Source organism: Oryctolagus cuniculus, chromosome 19 (assembly GCF_051225735.1).
Source record: "Oryctolagus cuniculus isolate XC-2025 breed Fujian yellow rabbit chromosome 19, ASM5122573v1, whole genome shotgun sequence".
Taxonomy (NCBI): Eukaryota; Metazoa; Chordata; class Mammalia; order Lagomorpha; family Leporidae; genus Oryctolagus; species Oryctolagus cuniculus.
The window spans coordinates 69,749,254-69,773,802 of record NC_142885.1 but is presented as its reverse complement, the minus strand read 5'-3'; the positions used below and the strand labels follow the sequence as shown (position 1 = coordinate 69,773,802).

General features: G+C 57.6%; 1 protein-coding gene and 5 non-coding genes across 6 annotated transcripts; all 6 read left to right on the top strand.

Annotated features, from left to right (window-relative positions):
• The first annotated feature begins 1,655 nt into the window (after nt 1-1,655).
• TRNAK-CUU (transfer RNA lysine (anticodon CUU)) lies at nt 1,656-1,728 on the top strand. The gene has a single exon. It is a non-coding gene; the product is annotated as a tRNA-Lys (tRNA).
• An 838-nt stretch (nt 1,729-2,566) lies between these two features.
• TRNAP-CGG (transfer RNA proline (anticodon CGG)) lies at nt 2,567-2,638 on the top strand. Its single transcript has one exon. It is a non-coding gene; the product is annotated as a tRNA-Pro (tRNA).
• Nucleotides 2,639-7,626: 4,988 nt separating this feature from the next.
• TRNAP-AGG (transfer RNA proline (anticodon AGG)) lies at nt 7,627-7,698 on the top strand. Its single transcript has one exon. It is a non-coding gene; the product is annotated as a tRNA-Pro (tRNA).
• Nucleotides 7,699-10,227: 2,529 nt separating this feature from the next.
• Nucleotides 10,228-10,299, top strand: TRNAP-AGG (transfer RNA proline (anticodon AGG)). Its single transcript has one exon. It is a non-coding gene; the product is annotated as a tRNA-Pro (tRNA).
• A 2,000-nt stretch (nt 10,300-12,299) lies between these two features.
• On the top strand, nt 12,300-12,372 carry TRNAR-CCU (transfer RNA arginine (anticodon CCU)). The gene has a single exon. It is a non-coding gene; the product is annotated as a tRNA-Arg (tRNA).
• An 8,016-nt stretch (nt 12,373-20,388) lies between these two features.
• On the top strand, nt 20,389-21,972 carry OR1F1 (olfactory receptor family 1 subfamily F member 1). The gene has a single exon (XM_089321391.1). It carries the CDS (start codon nt 20,646-20,648, stop codon nt 21,582-21,584), a length of 939 nt encoding a protein of 312 aa, XP_089177517.1. The 5' UTR covers nt 20,389-20,645; the 3' UTR covers nt 21,585-21,972.
• The last annotated feature ends 2,577 nt before the right edge of the window (nt 21,973-24,549 follow it).

The following is a 24,549-nucleotide window of genomic DNA, read 5'->3' as shown; positions in this document are numbered from 1 at the left end:
TCTCGGCCTCAGGCTGGACACCGCTGTCTCAGGTCCTGTTCCACCGACTGTGCTGCGGGCTGCTTTCTGCCAAGGAAACCGCAGAAGACCCAGTTTTGCCAAATGCAGCAGCATGGAAAGCTGCCCGACCTGAGCTGGCCGCTTACAGAGCGTGGTGTCTGAGGAAGGAAGTGTTGCCGCGTTTCCCGCAGAGTGTCCGATGCTCTGAAAGGTGTTCTGGTCTCTGAGGGCGCCTTCACACACAGCTGGGAGCCGTAGAACCCGGCCAAAGGCACCGCGGCACACACAGACAGACCTGAGTGTTCTGGGAGCACCATGCAGGCACCGGGGGAGTTCAGATGTGCTTCCCTGCACCGGGCGCAGCGCTGGGGGCTGGGCGCCACTGCACCCAGAGCCCAGCCCCCCAAGGACGCTGTCGGTGTGTGCCTGGGCTCCCAGGAGTGCAGTCCTCGGAGTCTGCGGCCTCAAGAGGGGTCGCGCGGTCACCCAGGGTGGCCGGGCAGTGCGGGGGTCTTTCCCGGGCCCTCCTTAAGGAGGCTGCACCTGGGCCGGGATCCTTGTCCATAGCCCCCGGCCTCCCAGCCCCTCCTCCCCGGGCATCCCTGGCCGCCCTCGGAAACCTCAGAAAGGCTCCTGGCTGGATGCCTCCAGGTTTTCTCTCAACCTGCGCAGGGGTCAGTTGCCCTGGCCTGGCCCTCTTGCCCCTGCTGCCTCGGTGACTGTCCCCACAGCCGTGCCCTCCGGCTCCTTGCTGCATGCACCCTGCACTCAGTCTGAATCCCAGCCCTGTGCGTGCTGGGATCCCAGTCAGCAGGGAGCCAATGGGCCGCCCAGCCCTGCCCAGGAGGGGATGGCCTGGGCAGAGGCACTGCTCTAGGTGGTGCCCTGAGTCGACGGTGGGCAAGGGTAGGTGGGGTTGTGGGGGTGCAGGTTTGTTGGGGGACAGCAGGGAGAAGCCCTCGGCTAAGAGCCCCCTGCCCACACCTCCTGGGCTTGCTTCCTCCAGTGGTCCAACTTGGCCTGGCCAGGGGCCCAACCCTGCAGCACTGGGACCGGGTGTGGGGATTTTTGGCCGTGGTGGACAGAGCTGTGGCTCCAGGAGCCCACTCTGGGACAAAGGCGGCCCCTGAGCCCCCCTCCAGCAGCACGTCAGGAGCCGCAGTGTCCACCCTGAGCACAGTTGGCAGGCAGCGGAGGGGCTGCTTCTCTGGCTCACTTTAAATGGTCAAAAGCAAGAGAAGGCTGGCCTCCATATTGGTTTATGCTGGCCGCGGGAGCATGGACCCAGGGTCCTCCTCAGCCGTTCCTTGCCCCTCCTCAGGACCACCCTGAAAAGTCCCCTCCCCCGCCCCCGCCCCCGGCTTGTAGCCAGTGCTCCCAGGCTACAAATTCCACTTGGGGGGAGGCAGCACCCCCACCCCGAGGGTGAAGGATTCACATTCCTCCACAGCTAGCTGACAAGGGGCTTTGGAGTGGTGACAGGCCCCAGATGCTGGGAGTGCCCGGGCAGGGACTGTGCCCAGACGACTGGCTCCCAGGTCACCTCTCCAGAGCTGGAGTCGCCATTGCCTTTTTATTTCCTGCTCGTGACTTTAGGACGCCAGAGAGCAGGGTGTGGACTGTCTATACCCCTCCCATTAGGCCAGCTGACATCTGCCCGGCTAGCTCAGTCGGTAGAGCATGAGACTCTTAATCTCAAGGTCGTGGGTTCGAGCCCCACGTTGGGCGCACTGTGTTTTTGACTGACAAACGGGCTTCCGTGCCTGACCCTGGGGACACTGCCCAGGCACTGGGGGGAGCTCAGATGTGCTTCCACAGGCCGGAGGAGGCCTGGGGGCTGGGGGCTGCTGCACCCGGAGCCCAGGTGCCCCGTGGGCCCTGTCTCTGTGTCCCTAGCACCAAGGCTGCAAGACCCCGGGCTTGTGTTGGCCCCTCCTTTTCTGGGCTAGTGAAGATGTCACAGCACGCCCCCTCTGCCTGCTGCAGCAAACACGAGTTGGGAACGTGTCACTTTCACTTTTAAAGCTTGGGAACACCATAAGGTCCAACAGTCCCTTTTGCTGCCAGGAGGGCTGAGCCCCCGCCCGCACCGCCGGTGTTTTCTTCCTAAAATCGCACCCCTCGACGAGGAGCCACCACTGCCAGTCCTTGGTCCACCCCCTTGTCCCAGAGGCCTGGCTCCGGGGAGGAGGCTCAGCTTCCAGGTCACCGGGGTCCTAGTCCCGGGGTCGTCTGCGGGGCCTCTTTTACCCCCCAGCCAAGGCAGCTGAGGCCCGTATGCGGGTTCCCGCACTCCCCCGCACCTCGATTCAAGCTGAGTCTCACGCTCCCGGCCAGAGGCCCAGAGGCCCCCGCAGACCCGGGCCTGTGTCCCCCGCCAAGCCGGCCTCCGCTGTGCTGGCCGCTTTGCTTGCCACGAAGGCCGGGGTCTCTTTCCCTTCTCAGCAGGGGCGGCCCTGAGCCGTACAGACTCCAGTTCCCCGGGCGCTGCAGCGGGTGCCCAGCCCACCGCCTGCGGGCATGGTGACGGTGATGGAGGGTTAGGAACCGCCCCCTTAGCGTGGGTGGCTCGTTGGTCTAGGGGTATGATTCTCGCTTCGGGTGCGAGAGGTCCCGGGTTCAAATCCCGGACGAGCCCTTGAGGGTGTTGTGTTTTATTTCCTTGTTCAGATTCTTTTCCTCCGTAAGGTACGAGAATAGCGCACACAGCCGCCAGGTCCGGCTCGCTGCAGGCCCAGGATAGACCTTGCCACGCGCCACAGGCCCAGGACAGACCTTGCCAGCGCCACAGGCCCTAGGGCCGCCCCCAGGCCCAGGACAGACCTTGCCGGAGCGGCAGGGCTGCTGCGGTCCCAGGCAGGGCAGCTTAGGGGCGCGCGGGCTCCTGGAGCCTGGGGTGCTCCGCTGGGGCGCCCCGCTGCGCCTGTCCTTTTGGCAAAGGCGAGCGCCCAGACCCCTGGCATTCCCCGACCTCCTCTCGCCGGCCCGGGAACCGCGGTCCTCCCAGACGCAGCTGAGGCTCGTGGGAACCTGGGAAGCTCCGCGCGGGTAAGGGCCCGGGGCTGCGCTGCCCCGCACGGGGCGCACGAGTCCTGGGGAACACGAGTGGACTCGCACCCTGAGGAGAGAGCCAGGTCCAGGACCTGTGGTTAGGGCTCAGCTGGTGGCACTTGGGGTTCTTCATCTTGAGGTTCAAGCCGTACACTGGGCTGAATTTTTAATTATTATTATTAATGATTTACTTGCTTATTTGAAAGGCAGAATGACAGATAGAGGGAGACACAAAGGGTGAGAGGGATCTTGCATCTGCTGGTTCATAGCCGCAACAGCCTGGGCTGGGCCATGCTCAGACCAGGAGCCGGGAGCTCCGAGAGTCCTACATGGATGGCAGGAGCCCAAGCACTTGGGTCCTCCTCCGCTGCTTTCCCGGCACATTCGCAGGGAGCTGGACTGGGAGTGGAGTCGCCGGGACCGGGATGCCTTTGTTGCCTGACCTGCTGCACCACAGTGCTGGCCAGGGCTGAACTTCAAGGCCTCCAGGGACTTACCGAGGGCTTTGTTCTCTGCTGTCCTCACTTGCACCTGCATCCTGCCCTGAGCTGACTCCCTACCTGGTGTGAGACAGGGACCAAGATTCATTTTGTTCTCCATAATTCAGAGTGGTTTATTTAAAAGGCCACGCTGTCCTCTGCTGCTCTGCAATGCAGCCCCCCCCCCCCAATAAATCAAGCGCCTGAATACTTGGGGTCCTCGTTCTGCGCTACTGGGTCTGTTGTCTCCTTGTCCACCTTCGGGCTTGGACGGTGTAAGTCTTGCTGTCCAGGAGATTCAGTCTCCCAAGGTATTTTCCAAATTTGCTTTGGTCATTGTGGAACCAGCTTTTCAGCTTCCACGAAATAGCAGCTGGGAGTTTGAGGAGCGCAGCCCTGCTCTGGACAGCGGTCTGGGAGTTTGAGGAGTGTAGCCCTGCTCTGGACGGTGGTCTGGGGCCGTCTGACAGCAGGAGAATACTGAGACTCTCATCTGATGAGTGTGCAGCACCTGCGCCCTTCACCTGTTAAGGTCTCTAGGTTCTTAGGCATTGCTCATCTGTCCTTGGAAACTTGCCTAGGTAGCTGACATTTTTGATGCTATCATAAACTGCATTACTTCAAACAGTATTTTCTATTTTTTTGCCACTATATAAAAACACGACAAATTTTTATTTACCAACCTTGGATTCGGTCCAATTGTGAAACTCGCTCAGACCTAATCTATATAACTTTATACATATTCAGGCATGCTATTTGTGAATAATGGAAGTGTTCTTTCCAACCTGTGTGCATTTTAATTATTTTCTTGCCTCATTGCACTGTCCAGGACCTCTGACAAAATATTAGGTAGAAGGGTTGTAGAGGGCGTTCTTACTTTATTGTGGGATTCACAAAGGGAAGTTTCAAAAGGCCACTGTGGAATATGAAACTGGGGTGTCTTATTTTAAGAGTTAGCATTTATCAGTGCTGCTGTGTAACAGATGCCCCAAACTCAGACGTGTGAACACCATCTACCAGCAGCTCTGGGCTTGGGCAAATCGGGCAGAACCAGTGTCTGTTACATGTGCACTCCGGGAAGAACTGGAGGCTGGGGCTCCCTTCCTCACATCTGTCCCCTGGCTGAGCTGTGCTGGGACTGTGAGTGGACGCCCTCACAGGACCCCTCCTGCAGCCCGGGTGTCACCGCCCGTCCTTGGCGCTTCCTGTGTGAGCAGGACTCCCACGTGTGGGTTCCACAGGACAACATGGGAACTGCTTCCCTCTTTGTGACCCACCCTTGGGAGCTGTACAGTGTCTGGTCTGCTATACAGGAAGATGCCAAAAGAAGGGACACAGATCCCACCTTTTAGCACAAAAAGTGTCAAGGAATTTGGGGGGCTGGTGTTGTGGTGTAGTGGGTAAAGCTGCCACCCGCAACACCGGCATCCCAGATGGGTGCCCGTTCATATGCCAGATGCTCCACTTCTAATCCAGTGCCCTGGCAATAGCCTGGGAAGGCAGTGGAAGATGGCCCAAGTGTTTGGGCCCCTGCACCCACATGGGAGACCCGGAAGAAGCTCCAGGCTCCTGGCTTTGGGTTGGCTCAGCCCTGGCTCTGAGCCCATCTGGGGAGTGAACCAGCAGATGGAAGATCTCTCCTCTTCTCAATGTAACTCTGACTTTCAAAAGCACTTAAAATTTGTGGTCATTTGGACAGGCCCGGCTGGGCTGTTGTGGACATTTGGGGAATGAACCAGTGGATGGAGGATCTCTCTTTCTCTCTGAAATACATAAATTTTAAAATCAGTTTTTGAGTTATTACTGACATAATAGACTGTACGGAAGGACAGTGTGCAACTTGACAAGTTTCGTTATCACCTGGGAAAGCCCGCGAGCAGTCAAGATGATAGACAGGTGCATCACCCCTCCCACCCCCAGATTTTCCCACGGCCATTTGCAATCTGCTTCCCACCTTTCAAATCCGGGCAATCACAGGTTGGGGCTCTGCTGCTGGTGCCTGTTCTGAGGCCATCGCTGGTGGCCAGCTGGTGGGAGAGTGTGATGTTAATACCAGCAGAAGTACTCAATACCCATCAGGCTTATTATGGTGCCTAGCAGACGGCTGAGCTCTATGCCTGTCTTAACTTGACTAACGTCACGACCGCTCCACACTTACCACTGCAGTCATAGAGCAGCCTGAGGTGCTGGCCACGGTGGGTTAGGAGAGGGAGGTGTGCTCCTTGATTGAGGTACCGGGGACCTGGGTTCAACCCGGATCTTCCATTTTTTGTCTTAAAAATATATGCCCGACCTTTCTCTCTGTCTCTCTCTCTCTCACTGTCTATAACTCTCTCTCTCTCTCTCACTGTCTAACTCTGCCTGGCCAATATATATGTATGTATATGCCCACATATTTAAAAATGTACACGCCTGGCTCACTGTCCAGATGCCTGCAAGGAAGCCATGAACTGGGAACTGCATCCAGGCCCACACCTGGCTGGCAGGCGCCCAAGTACTTGAGGCACCACCTGCTGCCTCCCAGGAAACACATTAGCAGGAGGCTGGAATTGGACATGGAGCCAGGCACCTAGGCACTCCAATATGGAATATGGCATACGTGAATCCCAAGAAGCCTCTGTGCTAGTGCGTGCTGGATGTCTTAACTGGTTTACTTGAGTTACACGCGCGCGCTCACACACACACACACACAGGTCTTCCATCCTACGGTTCACTCCCCAGATGGCAGCAACGGCCAGCACTGGGGCCAGCCCGAAGCTAGGGCCAACCTCTGCTGCTTTCCCAGGCAATTAGCAAGGAGCTGGATCAGAACTGGAGCAGCTGGGACTAGAACAGGTGCCCATATGGGATGTGGGCGCCACAGCCTGAGGATTCATCTACTGTGCCACAGCGCTGGTCTCTCCCCACCCCCCCAACAGTGTAGCCTTGAGTTTGTCACATATTGGATTGTCATTTATCATTTTTTAAACAGTGTGCAAGGTCTACACGTTTCCTTTGCGATCTCGTGCCTGGGAAGTCACTTAACAATACCTAAACCCACCTGTGGTTTGTACTAGGAAGCTGTTTTGGGGGGGATTACCAGCTCTTGGGCCCCGCGGCTAACCTTGATGGGTCACACAGCCGAGATCGCTCTGCAGTGTCGGCTGTGAGGCCGCAGGTGCGCACCGCTGGGCTCACCAATGGGCGCGCTGACCCCGGAGCCACAGCCGCGCGCCAGCCTCGGAACCACGTGTGTTCGCGAAAACGGCCGCCGGGCGGTGGGAATGGCTCCAGGAGGCCCCGGATTCAAACCCCAGGCAAGCCTCTCCAGCGTTGGCGGCCGCAGTCAGGGGCGCCAGGCCTCCTGGCCGGGTCGCGGTCTCTGCCCCTGGGAGAGGTTTCCCGAGGGGCGGGAGAAGCCCCCGCAGCCCCGCTGGGCTCTTAGAGGTTGGGTCCAGCCTGGACAGCGGGAAGACCTGAGTGACCTGCAGACCCCACATCCTGGGGCCGGGGGACCAGCCAACTCCCCCTCGTGAGTGGGGAAGGCCAGCGCTTCTCTGGCCGCCTGGCGCCAGTCTGGATGGGGCCTAACCCCCCGGGGACCACCCCTTCCAGCGCGGCCATCCTCGACCGGAGCGCCGCTGGGCGGGTGCAGTCCTGGAGCCAGGTGGCGGTGGGTCCCACGTCCCACGCCCCACGTCCCACGCCCCACGCCCAGGGCTCCTTTCTTGCTTTGGCCTCGCTGGGGCGCGACGGGAGACGCGGGGCGGGGACGAGGAGGAGGGGTGGTGCGGAGCCCCCTTGCCGTGCCTCAGGGCAGTCACGGCCCCGCTCGGGGAGGTCCGTGTCCTCTGCCGGACTGGCAGCCCCGGGACGTGACCTGAGCGTGACTTTGGACGCGTGAGCTGCCAGCTCGGTGCGCGGTGGCGTCGGCAGGAGACCGGCGAGGGGCTGGGGGCTGCTCCCCGCCTCTGTGGCACTGGCGGGGCAGGGGTGGGGTCCCTTGGCGCCCCCGCACTCCGGAGCTCACCCCTACCCGCGGGTCGGAAACCGATTCCTCCCTAGCCCCAGGGCGCCTCCCAAACCCAAAAAAGAAATCGGTGTCAGCCTCTGGCATGGCTCGTTGGTCTAGGGGTATGATTCTCGCTTAGGGTGCGAGAGGTCCCGGGTTCAAATCCCGGACGAGCCCTCCTTTGGTCTTCATTTTTGTCCGGAGGATGGGTTTGAGAAAGTGCCACAAACCAAGGATTGCAAATCATCCCAATTTCGTGCTTTTGAGGGTAGCTGGAAAAAGCTCATGGGAAGATCCACAGTGACCTTGAACCCCTGGCACAAGGAAGCCAACAATTTTCTGTGAAGAAAACACACTTTTATTCTAAATCTCACCGAATTCCTCACACAGAGATTCTTGAGGAAAACAGACGGTTTGCCATCAAGGCAAACAAGGGAACAAGGCTTTAGGCAGCGACCTACAAACACCAGGCACGGTGGGACCTAGACGGTATACGGGTGTCCAGAGAAACGGAGACCAGCTGCGACAATGTCTTTGAGAACAGCAGCTATGAACAATGTTCTTTCAATCTTCTAAATTAAACAAACAAACAAAAAACCCAGCAAATTCTTTTAGATATTGAAACTTACAGATATTGAGACAGGGCGACCAGAATTCTTCAGTTGCACGTGCAGGGGGTGGTAGTGGTCAAGATGCCACCTGGATCCGAGATGGTGCCTCTTGCTCCACTTCTCGCTCTTGCCAAGCCGCTCTCAGGCTCTAAGCAGGGGCTGGAGCCCCGAGCCCGAGACCCCGTGGGGTTTGCCTGCCTCAGGAGGTTCCTCACGCCGGCCAGGCTGCACACACTCCTCGGCTCAGGCTCCCTTCCTCCACCCCCACAATTAGCCGGGACCATCGGGTCCGCCTTGTGCTGCCGTCTGTGTCTTCCACTTGTCATCAGACTGGTGCCACCTCCACAATCCAGGACACTCTCTCTCCGTCACTCAAAGTCATTTGATAAACAGTCCTGACCTCATCTGCAACCCAGTTCTCTGCCACAAGCCTAACCCATGCACAGATTCTGAGGATGAGGGCGCTGACATCTTCAGGGGACCACGACTCCACCTGCGACAAAGACTAACCTTTTCCTAGCTCAGGTTCCCCGCCTTCCCTGAGCTCCCAGGAGGCTGTGGGCGCGGTGCAGCCCAGAGGAAGGGGCCCGTCTTGCCGATATCCGGCACAGCTACCTCTCCTGTTCCTGTAGCTCAACTGGCCTTGGAGAGAGGTTACGATGCTGTTTTAGGCGTGTGGAGTCGGGACACCTTTTTTCTCTTTCTGCCTTTGCACGGAGGGTGGAGAACAGGATTTATACTCGTCCAGGAGGCTCTGGCTGGCCACCTGGCCCCCTCGTCCTCTCCAGGCCCCTGGGGTCTTGCCTGGTATGAGATCCGGGAACCCTGCAGCAAGCTCCTGGCTTGCAGAAGGAACAGCAGGGGGTGCACAACCAGCACACTGTGGCTGTCTGGGGCTGGGGGCTCAGGTGGAGGGCGGCACTCCCAGGTTCCAACGGACTGGCAGGTGCCACACCCCTGTGCTTCCTCCTTCCCCCCAGCCCAGGACGCCCCACCAATTGCTACACCCCACAGTGGCTCCCCCACACCCTGGACCTCTCAGGTCTACCTGGGTGTGGCCCTGCTGCCTGGTGAGCCTGCATGGGGCGGACCTGTTGGGGCTCCCGGGAGAAGAGGCTCAGGGCATAGATGTGGGCCACGCGCCCTAGGGGTGCAGTCCCTGCACCCTGCCCCGGGGCCATGTTGGAACCTGGGACAGCACGGTGGGGGAAAGAGCTCCGCTGATGCACACAGGAGTCCTGTGGGGTCTGGTTCACTGACCTCTTCCCCCCAGGGTGATGTGGACCAACCAAATTCCAGACTGCATAGCAGCCGTACTGGTGCAGTCCAGGGGCTGGGTGGGGGGCCAGCCTTCCCCAGGGTCCTCGTTCTGAGGTTTCCTCTTCTGGAACCCGGGCTGGGAACCCTGCGGCCGGGAAGAGGGTGCATGAGCCTGTCTTGTGCTGGGGCTCTGGACTGCGGGCAGTGGCCAAGACCCCCATCAGCGGGGTTCTGGGTTCCACTGTGTGCCCCCAGCGTCCGGGCCGGGTGCGGGTTTGTCTCCCGCCCTGGGCTCTGTTTGGGTGTGAGCGGGGCAGGCGTCGTCAGTCTCTGAGGCTTATCTTGCGTGGTTAGACGGCGGCCACGCGGCACTGTGGAGAGCGTGGGAACCGGCCGCTGCAGATGGCGGGAAATGGCCGCTGCCCCCCGCGCAGGACGCCAGGCGGGCGCTCCCGGCTTACTGCAGACCCGGAGTCCTGACAAGCGCAGCGGTCACTGACGGAGCACCCACTGGGTGCCGCACCTCGGGGACGCAGCGTTTCCAAGCGGGGCGTCCCGGGGCCCGCTGCGCCGCTCTTGTGAGGCCAGGCCGGCCTTTGCTTCCGGCCGCGACGAGTGACCCCGAAGGGTCCAGGGGGCGGCAGGGGGACGCGCGGGTCGCGGGCCGGGGGACTGGGCGCGCCAGGGCTGTTCAACTGCGGCTCGACGTGGGTGGGGGCGGCGCGGGGGTCTCTCCTCGCCCGGGAGAAACCGGAGCTTCCTCGCCAGGTTTCTCCGGGGCCGCCCGAAGGAGGCCACGACGGTCAGATGGGAAAGGACGAGCCCTGGATATCGTGGCTCGTTGGTCTAGGGGTATGATTCTCGCTTAGGGTGCGAGAGGTCCCGGGTTCAAATCCCGGACGAGCCCTTGGCTTTTTAGCCACGACCTTCGCGCGTCCCGGCAGTGGAAACCCCACTTGCGGAAGGGAATGGAGGGAAAAGTATGAAATTTCCAGGCTGGCTGCGGAGCCGAAGCCTTTTAACTGGGATTGGGGGGCGGGGGCCTTTCCGGCCCGGGTCAGTCTGGTTCAAGGCCAGAGAGAGCCGCGCCCTTTCCAGGGTTGGAGCGCGGCGGTCAGCGCGGCTGGGAGGCCGGGCCAAGGCGCGGGGAAACGGCGCCGCCCGCGGTCAGGACGGGGAAGGGGGCGGGGGGCGGTGCACGCGCCGCGGGTGGGAGTCCACGCCGGGCTGCGCGAGCCCCTCCCTCGGCGGTTTCCTGCGGCCGCACGGGTGGGTGCGGGGCTCCCGCCGACTGCCGAGACCCAGCTGTCCCCGTCTCCGTCCTCATCTCCGCCGTAAAGGTCGTTTTTAAAAACGTGTTTTCTGGGTCAAGAAACTGTCGGTTTGGGAAATGACACCCGCTGGCGGAGACCGGTGGGGTTGTTGGCGCCAGCTGCCTCGTTACAAAAGACGGAAAATACTGGGTAATTTTTAAAAAATCAAAACCTTAAAAGCGGCGAAGGACTCTCAGGATAGATAGTGAAGAGACCAAATTTAAACAGTCTTGGACGGTGTTTGCGGGCGTGGAGGGAGCCGGAGCCCCTCGAATCCGTGCCCCCCAACACGGGAGTGCACCGGGGAAAAGGCGTGAGGCCTCCGGTGTGGCCGTGGCCGCTTCTCCTGGGGGCCGGGCTGGGGACCCTCAGGGGTCTTCTCACGGCCCCCACGGAAGCCCGTGATCTCGGATTCTCGCGCACGGACCTCACGGAGAGACCCCTTCGCGGCCGGGTTGGAGAAATAAAGTTGCCAGGAGTCAGCGTTAGGAAGCGAGACGCACCTGTGCACGGCTCGCTTGACCAACGTGAGCTGCCCGCTGGGCCGACCGCTTAACTGCCAGGGCCTCCCGCCGGTCCGCGGGTGGGGTGGGGGGAGGGGTCTCACCTCAGCTGTGTTGCCTGCCTTACAAACATGTTTAACCTGGATCTAATCCTAACAAAAACTAGAAAAATCCAGATTGAGGGACAGTCCAGGAGGCAGTTGGGCCGGTCCCCTTACGCAGCGGTCAGCCGTGCCGGGCAGGTGGTCGGTCCCAGTCCCCTCCTGCAGCCTGCTTGTCACCCGTGGCAGCGTCATGGGTCTCGCATCTTCCAGGACCCTGGGGCGGGGTCCGGACCGGGGAGACGCGGGGAGGGAGTGCGGACCTCCCGCACCCGAATGGCGAAGCCCAGCCCGGAGCAGGGGCCTCGCGTCTGCAGGCCGCGTCCAAGACCAGGAGGCCGGCCTGGGTCGCCCCCTCCCCGCCTTTTTTTTAAGCGGCAAAACGCTTAGGGGAAACTGGAAAGTGGAACGCCTGCGAGGTGGTCTCGGAGCACGGATAAGAAAGGGTAGCTGGGGTCACGAAGGGTCCCCGAGGCCCCAGAGGTGGTCTTGAGGGGACTGGGTGAGTGACAGGCAGGGTGGAGTGCGAGGACGTTCCCGGGGATGCGCCCCGCGGCGGCGGCTTCGGGCTGTCCGGGGCCCGCGCGATTCTGGAACCGCGAGCGCCAGGGTGGAACCTTCGGTCGCTTCCGGGGTCCCGACGTCGGCCGAGCTCCGGCTTCGGCCAGTGCCGGGCCTCGCGGGTCCCCGTGTCGAGCGCCGTGCACCGCCGCAGCACCGGCCGGGGCCCCTCGGTCGCTCTCCGCCTCTGTTCCCGCGCAGGAGAATCCAGTGCCCCCTCGAGCCTTCCTGGAGGGGGCGGACAAGCCGGGCGCCGCCGAGCTCGGGAAACGCACGCGGGGACGCGGAGCGCGCCGGGTTTGTTCCCGGTTCCCGGCTGCTTGAACTGGACGGGTGCGTCGGAGGAACCCAGCGAGTCCGGGTTCCCTTCGCAGCCGCAGCGAGGAGCTGTTCTTCATTCCTACTGCCTTCAAAGCACAGTGTGTGTCCGCCCCAGTGGCCTAATGGATAAGGCACTGGCCTCCTAAGCCAGGGATTGTGGGTTCGAGTCCCACCTGGGGTAGTGGTGGTGGCATTTCTCTTTAATGTCCAAGATGTTTTGGAATATGGAGAGCACTGGGCTTTTAATCAGAAAATCGTTCGAGGCTAACGTTAGGCGGGAATAATAGGCTAAAGGACTCCAGTTCGCAGGGGTGAGTCGCTGGATGAGTAAGAGTGCTGGGGTCCCTGCAGGAGTCCTATCCTCAGCTCTTAGCTAAAGGCAGCCCGGGCCGGCTTCCCGGAGCGCGATACCGGGGAAACCACGGTGTTTTATGCAGCAGTTTGGCTTTATTTATTTGTATTTTTACGGATTTATTTATTTGACAGGGAGAGACAAAGAATTTCCCATCTGCTGGGTCACTCCCCAAATGGCTGCAACAGCCGGGGCTGGGCCAGGCCCAAAGCCAGGAGTTAGCTCCGGGTCTCCCACCTGGGTGCTGGACATCCCGCCCGCGGCTGGGACTCCGCCAACCCTGGCCCTGTTGGGTGCGCGAGGAAGACGAGCGTCGTGGAGGTGATCAACCCCAAACCAAGACTACCTCGCCGGCTGCCTGGGCCCCTCCCAAGCGAGCTGGGCCCACCGCCGCCTCCACGGCCAGGCGCTCGCTCGGGAAGACGTTTGTTTCCCGCACTTGCCCAGCGTTAGTTAGTTCTTTTCCCAGAGCTGGGTCCAGCACTGAGGGCATCAGCAGGGAGTCGAAGGGGGAGCCACCGGGACTGGGAGAAACCTGAGGCGCCACTACGGGGTCCCTAAGAGTTTCGTTTCGTTTTCAAACGGGGACGTCCTTTTTTTTTTTTTTTTTTTTTTTTTTTTTTAAGAGGGGGGGCGCTGTGGCATAGTGGGTAAAGCCGCCACCTGCAGGGCCCGCTTCCCATATGAGCGCCGGTTGGAGACCGGCTGCTCCACTTCCGATCCAGCTCTTTGCTGTGACCTGGGAAAGCAGTGGAAGATGGCCCAAGTCCTTGGGACCCTGCACTCACGTGGGAGACCCAGAAGAAGCTCCTGGCTCCTGGCTTCAGATTGGTGCAGCGCCGGCTGTTTTGGCCAGCTGGGGAGTGAACTAACGGATGGAAGACCTTTCTCTCTCTCTCCCTCTCTCTCTCTCTGCTTATCTCTGTAACTCTGACTTTCAAATAAATAAGTAAATTTTAAAAAGGGAGAGGGTGGGAAACGGCCACCAGCAGGGCAAGAATCGAATGCCTTTGCCTCCTTAATGTCCATCCCCAACTCTGGGAAAAGAACGCTGCGAGGGTCTAACGCTGGGACCCCCGGGGGAGACGTTCTCAACCCCAGGGGCAAGCCCGGCCCCGGGGTCTGTGCCCGGGGTGCGGAGGGCGGTGCTGGGCGCGGGGAGGGGGCTCCGGTCGCGGGCAAATGGCAAGTGCGGGAAACAGACGTCTTCCCGAGCGAGCGCCTGGCCGTGGAGGCGGCGGTGGGCCCAGCTCGCTTGGGAGGGGCCCCGGGCAGCCGGCGAGGTAGTCTTGGTTTGGGGTTGATCACCTCCACGACGCTCGTCTTCCTCGCGCACCCAACAGGGCCAGGGTTGGCGGAGTCCCAGCCGCGGGCGGGATGTCGGGGCGCAGCCAGCGCCGCCCTGGCCGGTGTGCGGCTCCGTGGGCTCCCCGATGGCACGGGGCTCAGGTCCTGGGGAGGCGGTGGGCGCCCAGGCCTGGCGTTTCTCTCCACACAGGGCAGGGCAGCTCCAGGAACTGGGTGGAGAATCAGCACCCGCCACACTCTCAGGGTTCCTGTGCGCGGGGCACCGTGCGCTCGGCTCTCCCGCCAGCGCGGGCCAGGACAGCTGGGGAGTAAGGGCGCCTCTCCTTCGGTCTTCTGTTTTCCAAATGCGTTTTGTTAACGCTATTCCTCCACCACCACGTGCCCTGGGCGTGGCTTCCCAGTCTGGTTGTTCTGGGCCCCCTTCTCTTGCCGCCTGCAGAAGCGAAAGGAGAGCCGCTCATGGCTGCTGCGGAGTAAGGAGGTGGAGTGAGTTTAACCAGCCTTAGTAAGGTGAGACCCACGGTCCCAGGCCAGCTGGCAGGAGGGACCCCCAAGGGAAGTGGGGGCCGTGGTGTCACCTGCCTGTCAGTGCCTTTTTCTGTAGCCCCGTAGAAACCATGAGTTTTTTGAGCCACTATGTTTTGTTTCACGGGTAAGCGAGATGCATTGCTCTGTTTTTTATACTCAGCTTTCACTTTCGGCCCGTCCCTGTTCCCCTGGGCTTCAGAGCCACCCCTGGCTGGCGGTCATTGCTTTGGACAGCACAGGCTGAGCTCTGACCCCCAAGGCACAGGCAACAAACACATTGGTCAGGGGAAAATGGCCAACCACACAGAAGGGGGTGCAAAGCCGGAGCCAGCCGGACAGACCCGCTTTTATACATGTTCCAGGGGCCCTGTGATGAGGAATCAGGGTGGGCGCTGTAGCATAGTGGGCTGGGCCTCTGCCTGCAGAATCCCATATGGATGCTGGTTCTAGTCCCGGCTGATGCTCTTCTGATCCCCCTCTCTGCTATGGCCTGGGAAAGCAGTAGAGGATGGCCTTAGTCCCTTTGGCTCTGGCACCCACATGGAGACCTGGCAGAAGCTTCTGGCTCCTGGTTTTGGATCAGCCAAGCTCTGGCCATTGTGGCCATTTGGGGAGTGAACCAGTAGGTGGAAGACCTCTCTCTCTCTCTGTCTCCCTTTGTTTCTCTCTCTCTTTCTGAAGTAAATGAATAAGATATGTGTGTGTGTGTGTGTGTGTGTGTGTATATATATTTTAAATGAAGGGAACACCAGGGAGCTTTTCAAATGAAACACAGTAGCTTCTTAGACTGACAGGTCCCAGGAATGCCTACCTCCACTCAAAAGCATTTCCTGCTTGTGACGTCAGGGACTTCTGTGGCTCCCTTTGTACAAGTAGTAGCTCTCTGTTGTCACCAGATAAGCCTCTGTTACACGTCTGTCGTTAAAATTCTCGTGGAGGAATTAGAACACTTTTCCTGTTGTTTTCTGACTTTGATCTGGGATTTGGAGAACCATGAACTCAGGGAAGGGGTGTCTGGACGGAGGTGTTTGTTCTGGGAGTCCAGAGCTGGTCACTGGTGAGGAGGGACCCGGCTCTCACGAGAGTCCACACCTGCTTGTAAATCACCTTGAAATAAAGTTCTGAATGTACTTGGGGAGTGCCTTTTTTTTTTTTTTTTTTTTTGCTATGATCGTTGTGTGGCCACACACACTCAGTCCGAACATCATCCTTCCCTGCTGTTTCCCTCCCGGGCTGCTGCTTTTGGAGAGCAGTATTTTTCCTTTTCGGTCTGAAGGACTTGAGTTTTTACTGTCCTGCGCCTGTGACTGACAGACTTGCCATGATATCTCAACAACCTTTCCCCCGTACTGCAGTTCGGTGAGCCGTGTGAGACTGCATTCGCCTGCTCAGCACCCACTGTGTCCCCTTCTTCCTTCCCTGGGCCTCTCCTAGAGGCTTCTCCAGATGTACAGCGGCTTTCTCCCGGCTCCCTTGCAGCATGTGACCCAGTATTTACAACCCAAGATCTGGGCGCTAAGGTTGTCACTGACACAGGTTTTATCTCTGTTCACCGAATGCAGAATTAAAGCAGTTTTTGTTCATTTCTCTGTGTAGTGAGGGGTTCATTCCCCAGCCCTTGGCTCGGCTCTGCCGGCGGAGCGACGCCAGCAGGTCAGAGTGCCTAGACGTTTGCTCCTGGGTGTTCCTCCCCACTTCTCTTCTGACCTGTTCAGGGCGCTCCTCTCTGCTGCGTGGAGCCCTGGTGAGAATGTCCATCCCGGGATTCCCGCACAGAAGGGACTGGGTCTGTGACCTGCTAGTCTCTCTAGAATGGTTGGTTCAGGGTTGGGCACGTGAAGCAGGGGATGAGCACAGCCTTACCTGGAGTTGGAAAGAGGTCCTGTGAGCTGGTCTTGGAGGAGGTGAGCTACTGATGGACATTTGGTTGTTGTTTTTCTTTAGATTTATTTATTTGAAAGGCAGAATAACAGAGAGAAAGAGAGAGAGAGGAGAGAGAATTGCAAAATGGCCACAACAGCCACTCTGGGCCCAGTCTGGGCCAGGCTGAAGGCAGGAGCCTGGAACTCCATCTGGGTCTCCCATGTTGGTGGAAGAGGCCCAGCTACTTCCGCTGTCATCTGCTGCCTCGCAGGGTGCACGGTAGTAGGAAACTGGATCAGAAATGGAGTGGCCGATAGGGGATGCGAATGTCCAAGTGCTGGAACCATAGCTGGATGTCTTTTGTAATAACTCTTGTCTTAAAAACATTTACTTAACAGTTCAATTCATAATAGCTAAGACATGGGATCAACCTAAATGTCCTGAAGACTGGGTAAAGAAATTATGGGATATGTACTCTATGGAATACTACACAGTGGTAAAAAAAAAAATCCGGTCATTTGTAGCAAAATGGATGAATCTAGAAAGCATCATACTTAGTGAAATAAGCCAGTCCCAAAGGGAATGATACCATATGTTCTCCCTGGTCTGTGATAACTAATAGAGCACATAAAAGAAAATCTGTAGAAGTCAAAGTGACACTTTGAGAAGCAATGACTTGAACAGCCCCTATCTTGACTGTTGAGGAACAGTTTTTTTTTTCTTCTTCATACTATTTGTTGAACTCTTTACTTAACATAGAGTTAATTATATGTATATATAAGGTTAATTGAAAATAGATCTCAGTAAAAAATAAGAATGGGAATAAGAGAGGGAGGAGGAAGTTTGTAATTGTAAAGCTGTATAGTTCTGCATACATTCCTGTGGACTTACTTCTAAGGGTACAGTTTAAAAACTTGCCATGGGATCCCAAATCCCATTAAGCTGGGTGGTAAAAATGCCATCTTAAGTATTAAAGTGATCATATTAAGTGTTAAAGAGATCATATAAACAAGATCAAGTGTCTGGTAATAATAATAGATAAAATTAAAAAGAGAAAGTGTTCTAACATGGGAAGCAGTCCACACAGCAGACTCATAGAATGACAATCACTTTAAATAGCACTCTGACCTAGAATTAGCCCTTAAGGCATTCTGGTCCGGCTGAAAAGCCCGAAGAGCATTTCAGGCATGGAAAGCCAAGACGCTGTGGCAAAAAAATGTCCTAGATGAAGGATCTCTGTGAGTGAGACCCCAGCAGAAAAAAGTGGCCATCAAAGAAGGATGTACTTTTCTCTGAAGAGAGAACTTCCACTTTGCTGAGGGCCTTGTCTAAATACTGATGGAGATTGTGGATTCAAAAGGCTTCCATAGCCCTGACAGCTCATGTCAAGATGCTCTGGTGACCACTGACATCATACATTAGAGTGTTCATTATTACATTAACAATGGGAGTTCCCATGTAGGACCTCTGTCCTCAATGAGTTGTATTATGAGAATTAACTGTAAAACTAGTTCTCAATTTCTGTGTCTGTGTACGCATGCAAATTGTTGGAATATTTACTTAGAATAGAGTTGGTCTTTGTATAAAGTTAATTGAAAATGAATCTTAATGAAGAAAGGGAGAGGAAGGAGGAAGAGAGGTTGTATTTATGAAATTTGTACTCATTAAATAAAAGGTTTCTCTGGGGAAAATATTTATTTATGTGAAAGGTAGAGTGACAGAGTAAGGGAGAGAGCTATCTTCCATCTACTGGTTCACTCCTGAAATGGCTGCAGCAGACATGGCTGGGCCAGGCTGAAGCCAGGAGCTTGGAACTACCCCTGAGTCTTCACGTGAGTGTCTGGGACCCAAGCACATGGGCCATCTTCCACTGCCTTCCCAGGTGCATTATTAGGGAGCTGGATGGGAAGCAGAGCAGCTGGCACTCCAACAGGCACTCTAAGATGGGACGCCGGTGTCACAGATGGCACCTCAGCCAGCTGCGCTACCATGCCGGCCCCACAGATGGACCTCTGGCTGCCACGTGGAGAGAGACTGTCTGCAGAATTCAGTCGGAAGAAAGAAGAGAGGAGAGAGATAAATACAGGGCCCTGGTGTTGTTATCTGGGTCCTCAAATTGAGCCCTGCCTGAAACACACAGGCTTTGCAAAAGGATGCTTTGGATTTTGTAGTTACACCAACCACCAGGTTCCGTCCCCTGCACCCCCTCCCCCCCAGGCTGCTAGGAATTGGTTTCCCATCACTTGCAAATGATGCCTTTGTAATGTCAGTGCCTGGTCTATCTCCCCAGATCTTTCACAATGAACTTCGAGGATTGCATGTTTTGATTTTTTTTTTTTTTTTGGCCACTGGATGGACAGAACTTGATGCTGAACACTGCGTCTGATGGAGACATGGGTGCTCTCATGGGACTGGGTAAATACTCTTTATTAAAACTTTACAGTCAGAGCAGAGAACACATTGGAATACAACTCAAAGGGAAGGTTTCTTGAACACTGATTCCTCCGCCCCGCGATGTTCTCTCAGGATCTCCACTGCCACTGTACAGTTTTCAAGAGTAATTTTTGATGTTATCAACCCAAGAAAGTAAACATTACAGTGCAAAAGCTCAAATTCTTTGTGGGCACCTTAGCACCAGGTCTTGCCTTCTGAACGCCTACTGAGGAAAATTCTTCAAGAGTGACACCTACTGGACCAGGAATTCTCTTTCCCTCGTTGGAGTTCACGTTCTACCCATTTATAAACGGAGTCAGCCCCGGCTCCTATTTCTATCTCATTTCCCCAAAATGAAATACAGAAGAGACTTGTCATCTGGCCCCTTAAAAAAGTGACTCCGGACCCACGAAGATAAGCGTGTGGTTCTGTTTCCAAGTGATGTTTATCAGAGCAGACAGCTGATGGAGCAGAGAGAGAAAGACGCAAACACTGCGTTACAGCCGGAGCCTCCGTGCAGCAGAGGAGGTCCCAGCCCGGAGCACGCCGAGGTCAGGGGTCATGACAGCTCTGCTGTGTGAAGTGTGCACACTTCTCCCCGCCACGAACGGATGAGGGAACTTCATGACTCAGCAGGGGCCGGTAGCTTCCCCCAAGATCACACAACTGGCAGCGGCAGAGCAGGAAGTGGGTACAGATCTGTGAAAGGCCATAGGTTATTCTAAGCCTCAGACAGCTTCCCAACAGGGACGCCACCGCTTGGCGTGGGCAGAGGAGAAAGCTCGGGTCTGTGAGTTTTCTCTGTTCTTCCCGTGTCTTGTGTCTGGTCCACGGTTACCGCTGAGATTGCATCATTGTCGCGGCTGCCGAGTCCCCGAGCAGGGAGCAGAGTCCTCGAGGCCAGGCCTGAGTTACCGTTCTCGGACTCCGGTGAAGCCGGGGAGGAGGGATGATTACTGTGCCTCTAACGAGGCCCTCAGGGACTGGGGCCCTGGCGGCCACGGAGACGGCCGTAAAGGCCTCGTCCTGTGTTCTCCCCTGCCTTCTCCTGCCCCGAGAGCCCAGGCTGTGTCCCCAGCTCCTCCTGGAGGCAGACAGCCCGCAGACCCCAGCGGTGGCCCCTCTGCTTTGGTCCGGGAACCTCTGGCAAGCTCTGAACAAGTGTAGCGAGTCCAGGACTTGTGACAGTGAGGACATTCTCTCCGGGTAAGAGCAGACAGTGGGACTTGATCCCCCGCCTGCCAGGCTGGTGGGGACTCCCCTCACCTCCTGAGACAGCCCGGCGGTGATCAGCGGCTCCCCGCCATCTCTGTCTCGGCTGGTGTCTGCCTGGCCTGAGAACCCTAACTGCGGGAAACGCAAAGTGACGGACGGTTTGTGCCCACGCCTCAGGATACTTCATTTTAATTTTACGAGTGTGACTCAAGACGCTCAGCAGAATACACAAGGCGGCCCGGCTCGGACCCCGGACAGGTGCCCGGGAAACAGGAGTTGGGGGGGGGGCAGCAGTGTCGCCCACCCCACCCCAACCCACGCAGGGAGCAGCTGTCGGCAGCTCACAGATACGGGTCCCAGAGCAGATGTGCTGGGGGCACGGGACGTGGCCAGCCAGGAGGTGAGGGGCGGGGTGGGGGGACCTTCACTCCAGGCAGCACCACTGCCTCTGGGAACCGGACAGTGCCGTGTTGGCTTCTCGCTGTGCACCTGTCTCTATGGCGATGGCTCGGTGTGGGTTCTCTTGACCTCGGCACAAATAGAGAAGTCTCTGGATATCTTAAACATGTAACGTTGTATAGAACTTTGTTGTAAAAACCAAGTGCCGAGAGAACCGCCGTTGTGTCTGCCTGAATTCCCGTGAGCAAATGCTCTCATTTTGCTAGTGAGAGCAGGGAAGCCCAGGGCCCCTGCCTCACCCGACCCGAGCTTTTGAACTGATCCTGTTTTGGCTCCTGGTCCAGGCACCCAGGCCCATGGGAGGGGCCAACGAGTCGAGCGTCTCCGAGTTCCTCCTCCTGGGACTCTCGCGGCAGCCCCAGCAGCAGTGGCTGCTGTTTGCGCTCTTCCTGAGCATGTACCTGGCCACGGTCCTGGGGAACCTGCTCATCGTCCTGGCCATCAGCACAGACTCCCGCCTGCACACCCCCATGTACTTCTTCCTCAGCAACCTGTCCTTCGTGGACGTCTGCTTCTCCTCCACCACCGTCCCCAAGATGCTGGCCAATCACGCCCTCGGGAGTCAGGCCATCTCCTACTCTGGCTGTCTCACGCAGATGTACTTTCTCTTCATGTTCGTGGACATGGACAATTTCCTCCTGGCCGTGATGGCCTATGACCGCTTTGTCGCCGTGTGCCACCCCTTACATTACACGGCGAGGATGACCCGTCAGCTCTGTGTCCTGCTGGTTGTTGGGTCCTGGGTCGTTGCCAACCTGAATGTCCTGTTGCACACCCTGCTGATGGCGCGACTGTCCTTCTGTGGGGACAACGCCATCCCCCACTTCTTCTGTGATGTGACTCCTCTCCTGAAGCTCTCCTGCTCGGACACACGGCTCAATGAGGCGATGATTCTGACTGAGGGGGCCCTGGTCATGATCGCCCCGTTTGTCTGCATCCTGGCTTCCTACGCCCACATCACCTGTGCTGTGCTGAGGGTGCCATCCACGCGGGGCAGGTGGAAAGCCTTCTCCACCTGCGGCTCGCACCTGGCTGTGGTTTCCCTCTTCTATGGCACCATCATCGCTGTGTATTTCAGCCCTTCGTCCTCGCACTCGGCTGAGAAGGACACCGCGGCCACCGTGCTGTACACGGTGGTGACCCCCATGCTGAACCCCTTCATCTACAGCCTGAGGAACCGGGACTTGAAGGCGGCGCTCAGAAGAGCGGTCGGCAGCAAGACGTTCTCTGCCTGATGAGAGAATCCCAAGGCAGAATCTCACTGCCAAGGAAACGTGTTTTTTGCCGCTTGGGCTCAGTGTGGCGGCTGTTTGATCCGAGGCAGACGGGAGCGGGCGGGAGGTGATGCCTCGCCTGGAGCCCTGTTGCTTCTGAGAAAACGCCGGCTTTTGAGCTATTTTACAACAGGTCAGCTGCTTCCTTTTTAAGGGATGTGTGTGGAGGAGGTGCACTCGCCTGGGAAGCCTTCACAGTTCACCTGCGCCCGGTCCCCAACACTGAGCCCAGGCTCTCTGGAGGCCGGGTCCTCGCCCGAGAGCTGAGACGCCACCTCGGTGAGTGGCACCGCTGTCAGGGGGGGCACCTCCCTCCACAGCGGTGGGGCCACACAACCCCACAAACTGGTTTTGGGAGTCAAACCAAAGGACGGTGGAGTGGGCAGTCACCGTCCAGAGGCGGCTCCCTGTGTGCACGCGGCCCCGGCGTCGGGAGGCAAAGCTCTCCGCCAGGCTGTCCAAAGGCGAGGACCCTGTGCGCAAGGAGCCATGGGTGTCCGGAGGTGAGGTCCCTGTGCGCACGGAGCCATGGGTGTCCGGAGGTGAGGTCCCTGTGCGCACGGAGCCGTGGGTGTCCGGAGGTGAGGACCCTGTGCGCACAGAGCCAGGCTGTAGGGAGGTGAGGCTCCCAGTGCAAATGCCCCAGGGCTGTCGGGAGGTGAGGCTCTCCCAGTACGCACAGAGCCGTGGGTGTCCGTGGGTGTCCGGAGGTGAGGTCCCTGTGTACATGCCCCAGGGCTGGCGAGGCTTCAGTACCTGACATTTGCCGGGGAGGGAGTGGTTCAGCTGGGGTCATGGATGTCTTTGATATCAAGGAAACAAACTAACATTGGCTGTTCCCACTGCCCAGACCACCTGCTCCGTTCTGACTGGCCCCACCCCTCCCCCACCCCTCCTCCCTCCGTCCGGAGTCCTGGCTGGGCATTTGTCGCAGTGGTTAAGCCTCCGCTTGGGAGTACCTGGTTCGAGCCCTGGCTCTGCTTCCTGCTGCTAATGCAGACCCTAGGAGAGAGCTGGTGATGGTTCAAGTACTTGGGTCCCTGCCATCCACACAGAAGACTTCGATTGGATTTTAGGTACCTGGCTCTGGCCTGGCTCAGTCTTGGCTGTTGTGGGCATTTGGGGCATGAAGGGAGATCCCTCTCTCTGTCTCTGTAGGTCTGTCTCTCTGCCTTTCATAAATGAGAAAGAACCGAGTCAAATGCCTCCTCCCCCTCTGTGGCCCCCTGACTCCTTGTTGTGGTTCTCATGGCTCTGTTTTGCCTTTTTTCTCCCCTTGCAATGAGGGCCTCCCACAGATGCTGAGACACCCCCAGACCCAGTTGGGCACATGCCCCAGTGTCTGGCACCCGTCCTAGACCACGGGAAAAATCAACTTTAGCTGAAAGAAAATGAATGGAGGACCGAATACTTGCCTTGACTTGTAACTTGGACATTCTTGCTTTAGAAAGTTAACAAACCGTTTCCGTATTGAAAGGAGGGGCTTACACATCCCCCTGGAGAAGCAGAGTGGCCCATGTCCTTGCTGGAGCCAGGCGCTGTGACTGTAGCTGCTCAGAGCTGGTTACCGGGGCTGGCACTGTGGCTGTGGCATAGCGGGTAAAGCCACCGCCTGCAGTGCCGGCATCCTACATGTCCCAGCTGCTCCACTTCCGATCCAGCTCTCTGCTATGGCCTGGGAAAGCAGTGGAAGATGGCCCAAGTCCTTGGGCCCCTGCACCCGCATGGGAGACCCAGAAGAAGCTCCTGGCTTTGGGTCGGCACAGTTCCAGCCATTGTATCCACCTGGGGAGTGAACCAGCAGATGGAGGACCTCTCTCTCTCTCTCTATCTGCCTGTCTGTAACTTTGCCTTTCAAATAAAATAAATAAATCTTATTAAAAAAAAAAAAGCTGGTTGCCATCTGCCCACGACTTCTGTGATGTCCTCTTCCTTTGTCCCGTGTCAGCAAAGACCTTGGGTGCGCGTTTAAAACCTGCAGGGATTTCATCACACGCGTGCAGTGTCTGTCATCCACACCCCAACCCTGAGCTGTTTGAAGTGTCTCTGTGCTGTAAGCCACCTTTCCCGGTGTGTCCGTCCCAGCAGCGTGAGTGACCCCACAGCATGCTTGCTTGCTTTCTCCGAGTGACACATTTCTCCAGCTTGGAGAAAAAAATGAACATCACCTTTCTTTCATTTCTTCAGTATTTCTGCCTGACACCAGCTGTCTTTGCTAGCGGACACCAGACTTGCTCAGAGGAGTCGGCCAGCCCTTGCTGCGTATCCTGCCGGGGAGAGGGAACTGGGAGTCGGACGTGCCCGCTGGCGTGAGCTCTCGCGCTTCAGTGTGTAGCGTGGCTTCCAAACCCTCATGCCGGTGGTCTGCTGCGTATCCTACCAGGGAGAGGGAACTGGGAGTCGGACGTGCCCGCTGGCGTGAGCTCTCGCGCTTCAGTGTGTAGCGTGGCTTCCAAACCCTCGTGCCGGTGGTCTGCTGTTTGCCCTGTGGCCCACATCGTTTGGGGACCACGCAGAGACCTCCTCTGAGGTTTGGGTGACAGGCTACCTGCATTCGAATACGGTCAGCCCTCCAGTGAAGGGTGACTGTGGGCCCTGGTGGATACACCCGCTGTGGCCTCCCACCCCACGGCGTCAAGCTGGCTCTCCCATGAACACCCAGCTCAGATCACCCTTCTCCCTTGCAGTCCCCTCTGGGTCCTTTTGTGTGGAATGGACTTGAATCAAATTTTCTCTACTGTATAGTTGTATTTTTATTTTTAAAGATTTATTTATTTGAAAGAGTTAGAGAGAGAGAAAGAGAGAGAGAGAGGTCTTGCATCATTGGTTCACTCCTCAGATGGCTGCAACGGTCATACTGAAGCCAAGAGTGTCTTCTACTGTTTTTCCTGATTTATTTAGTCAATGTATAAACTATGATAATTAA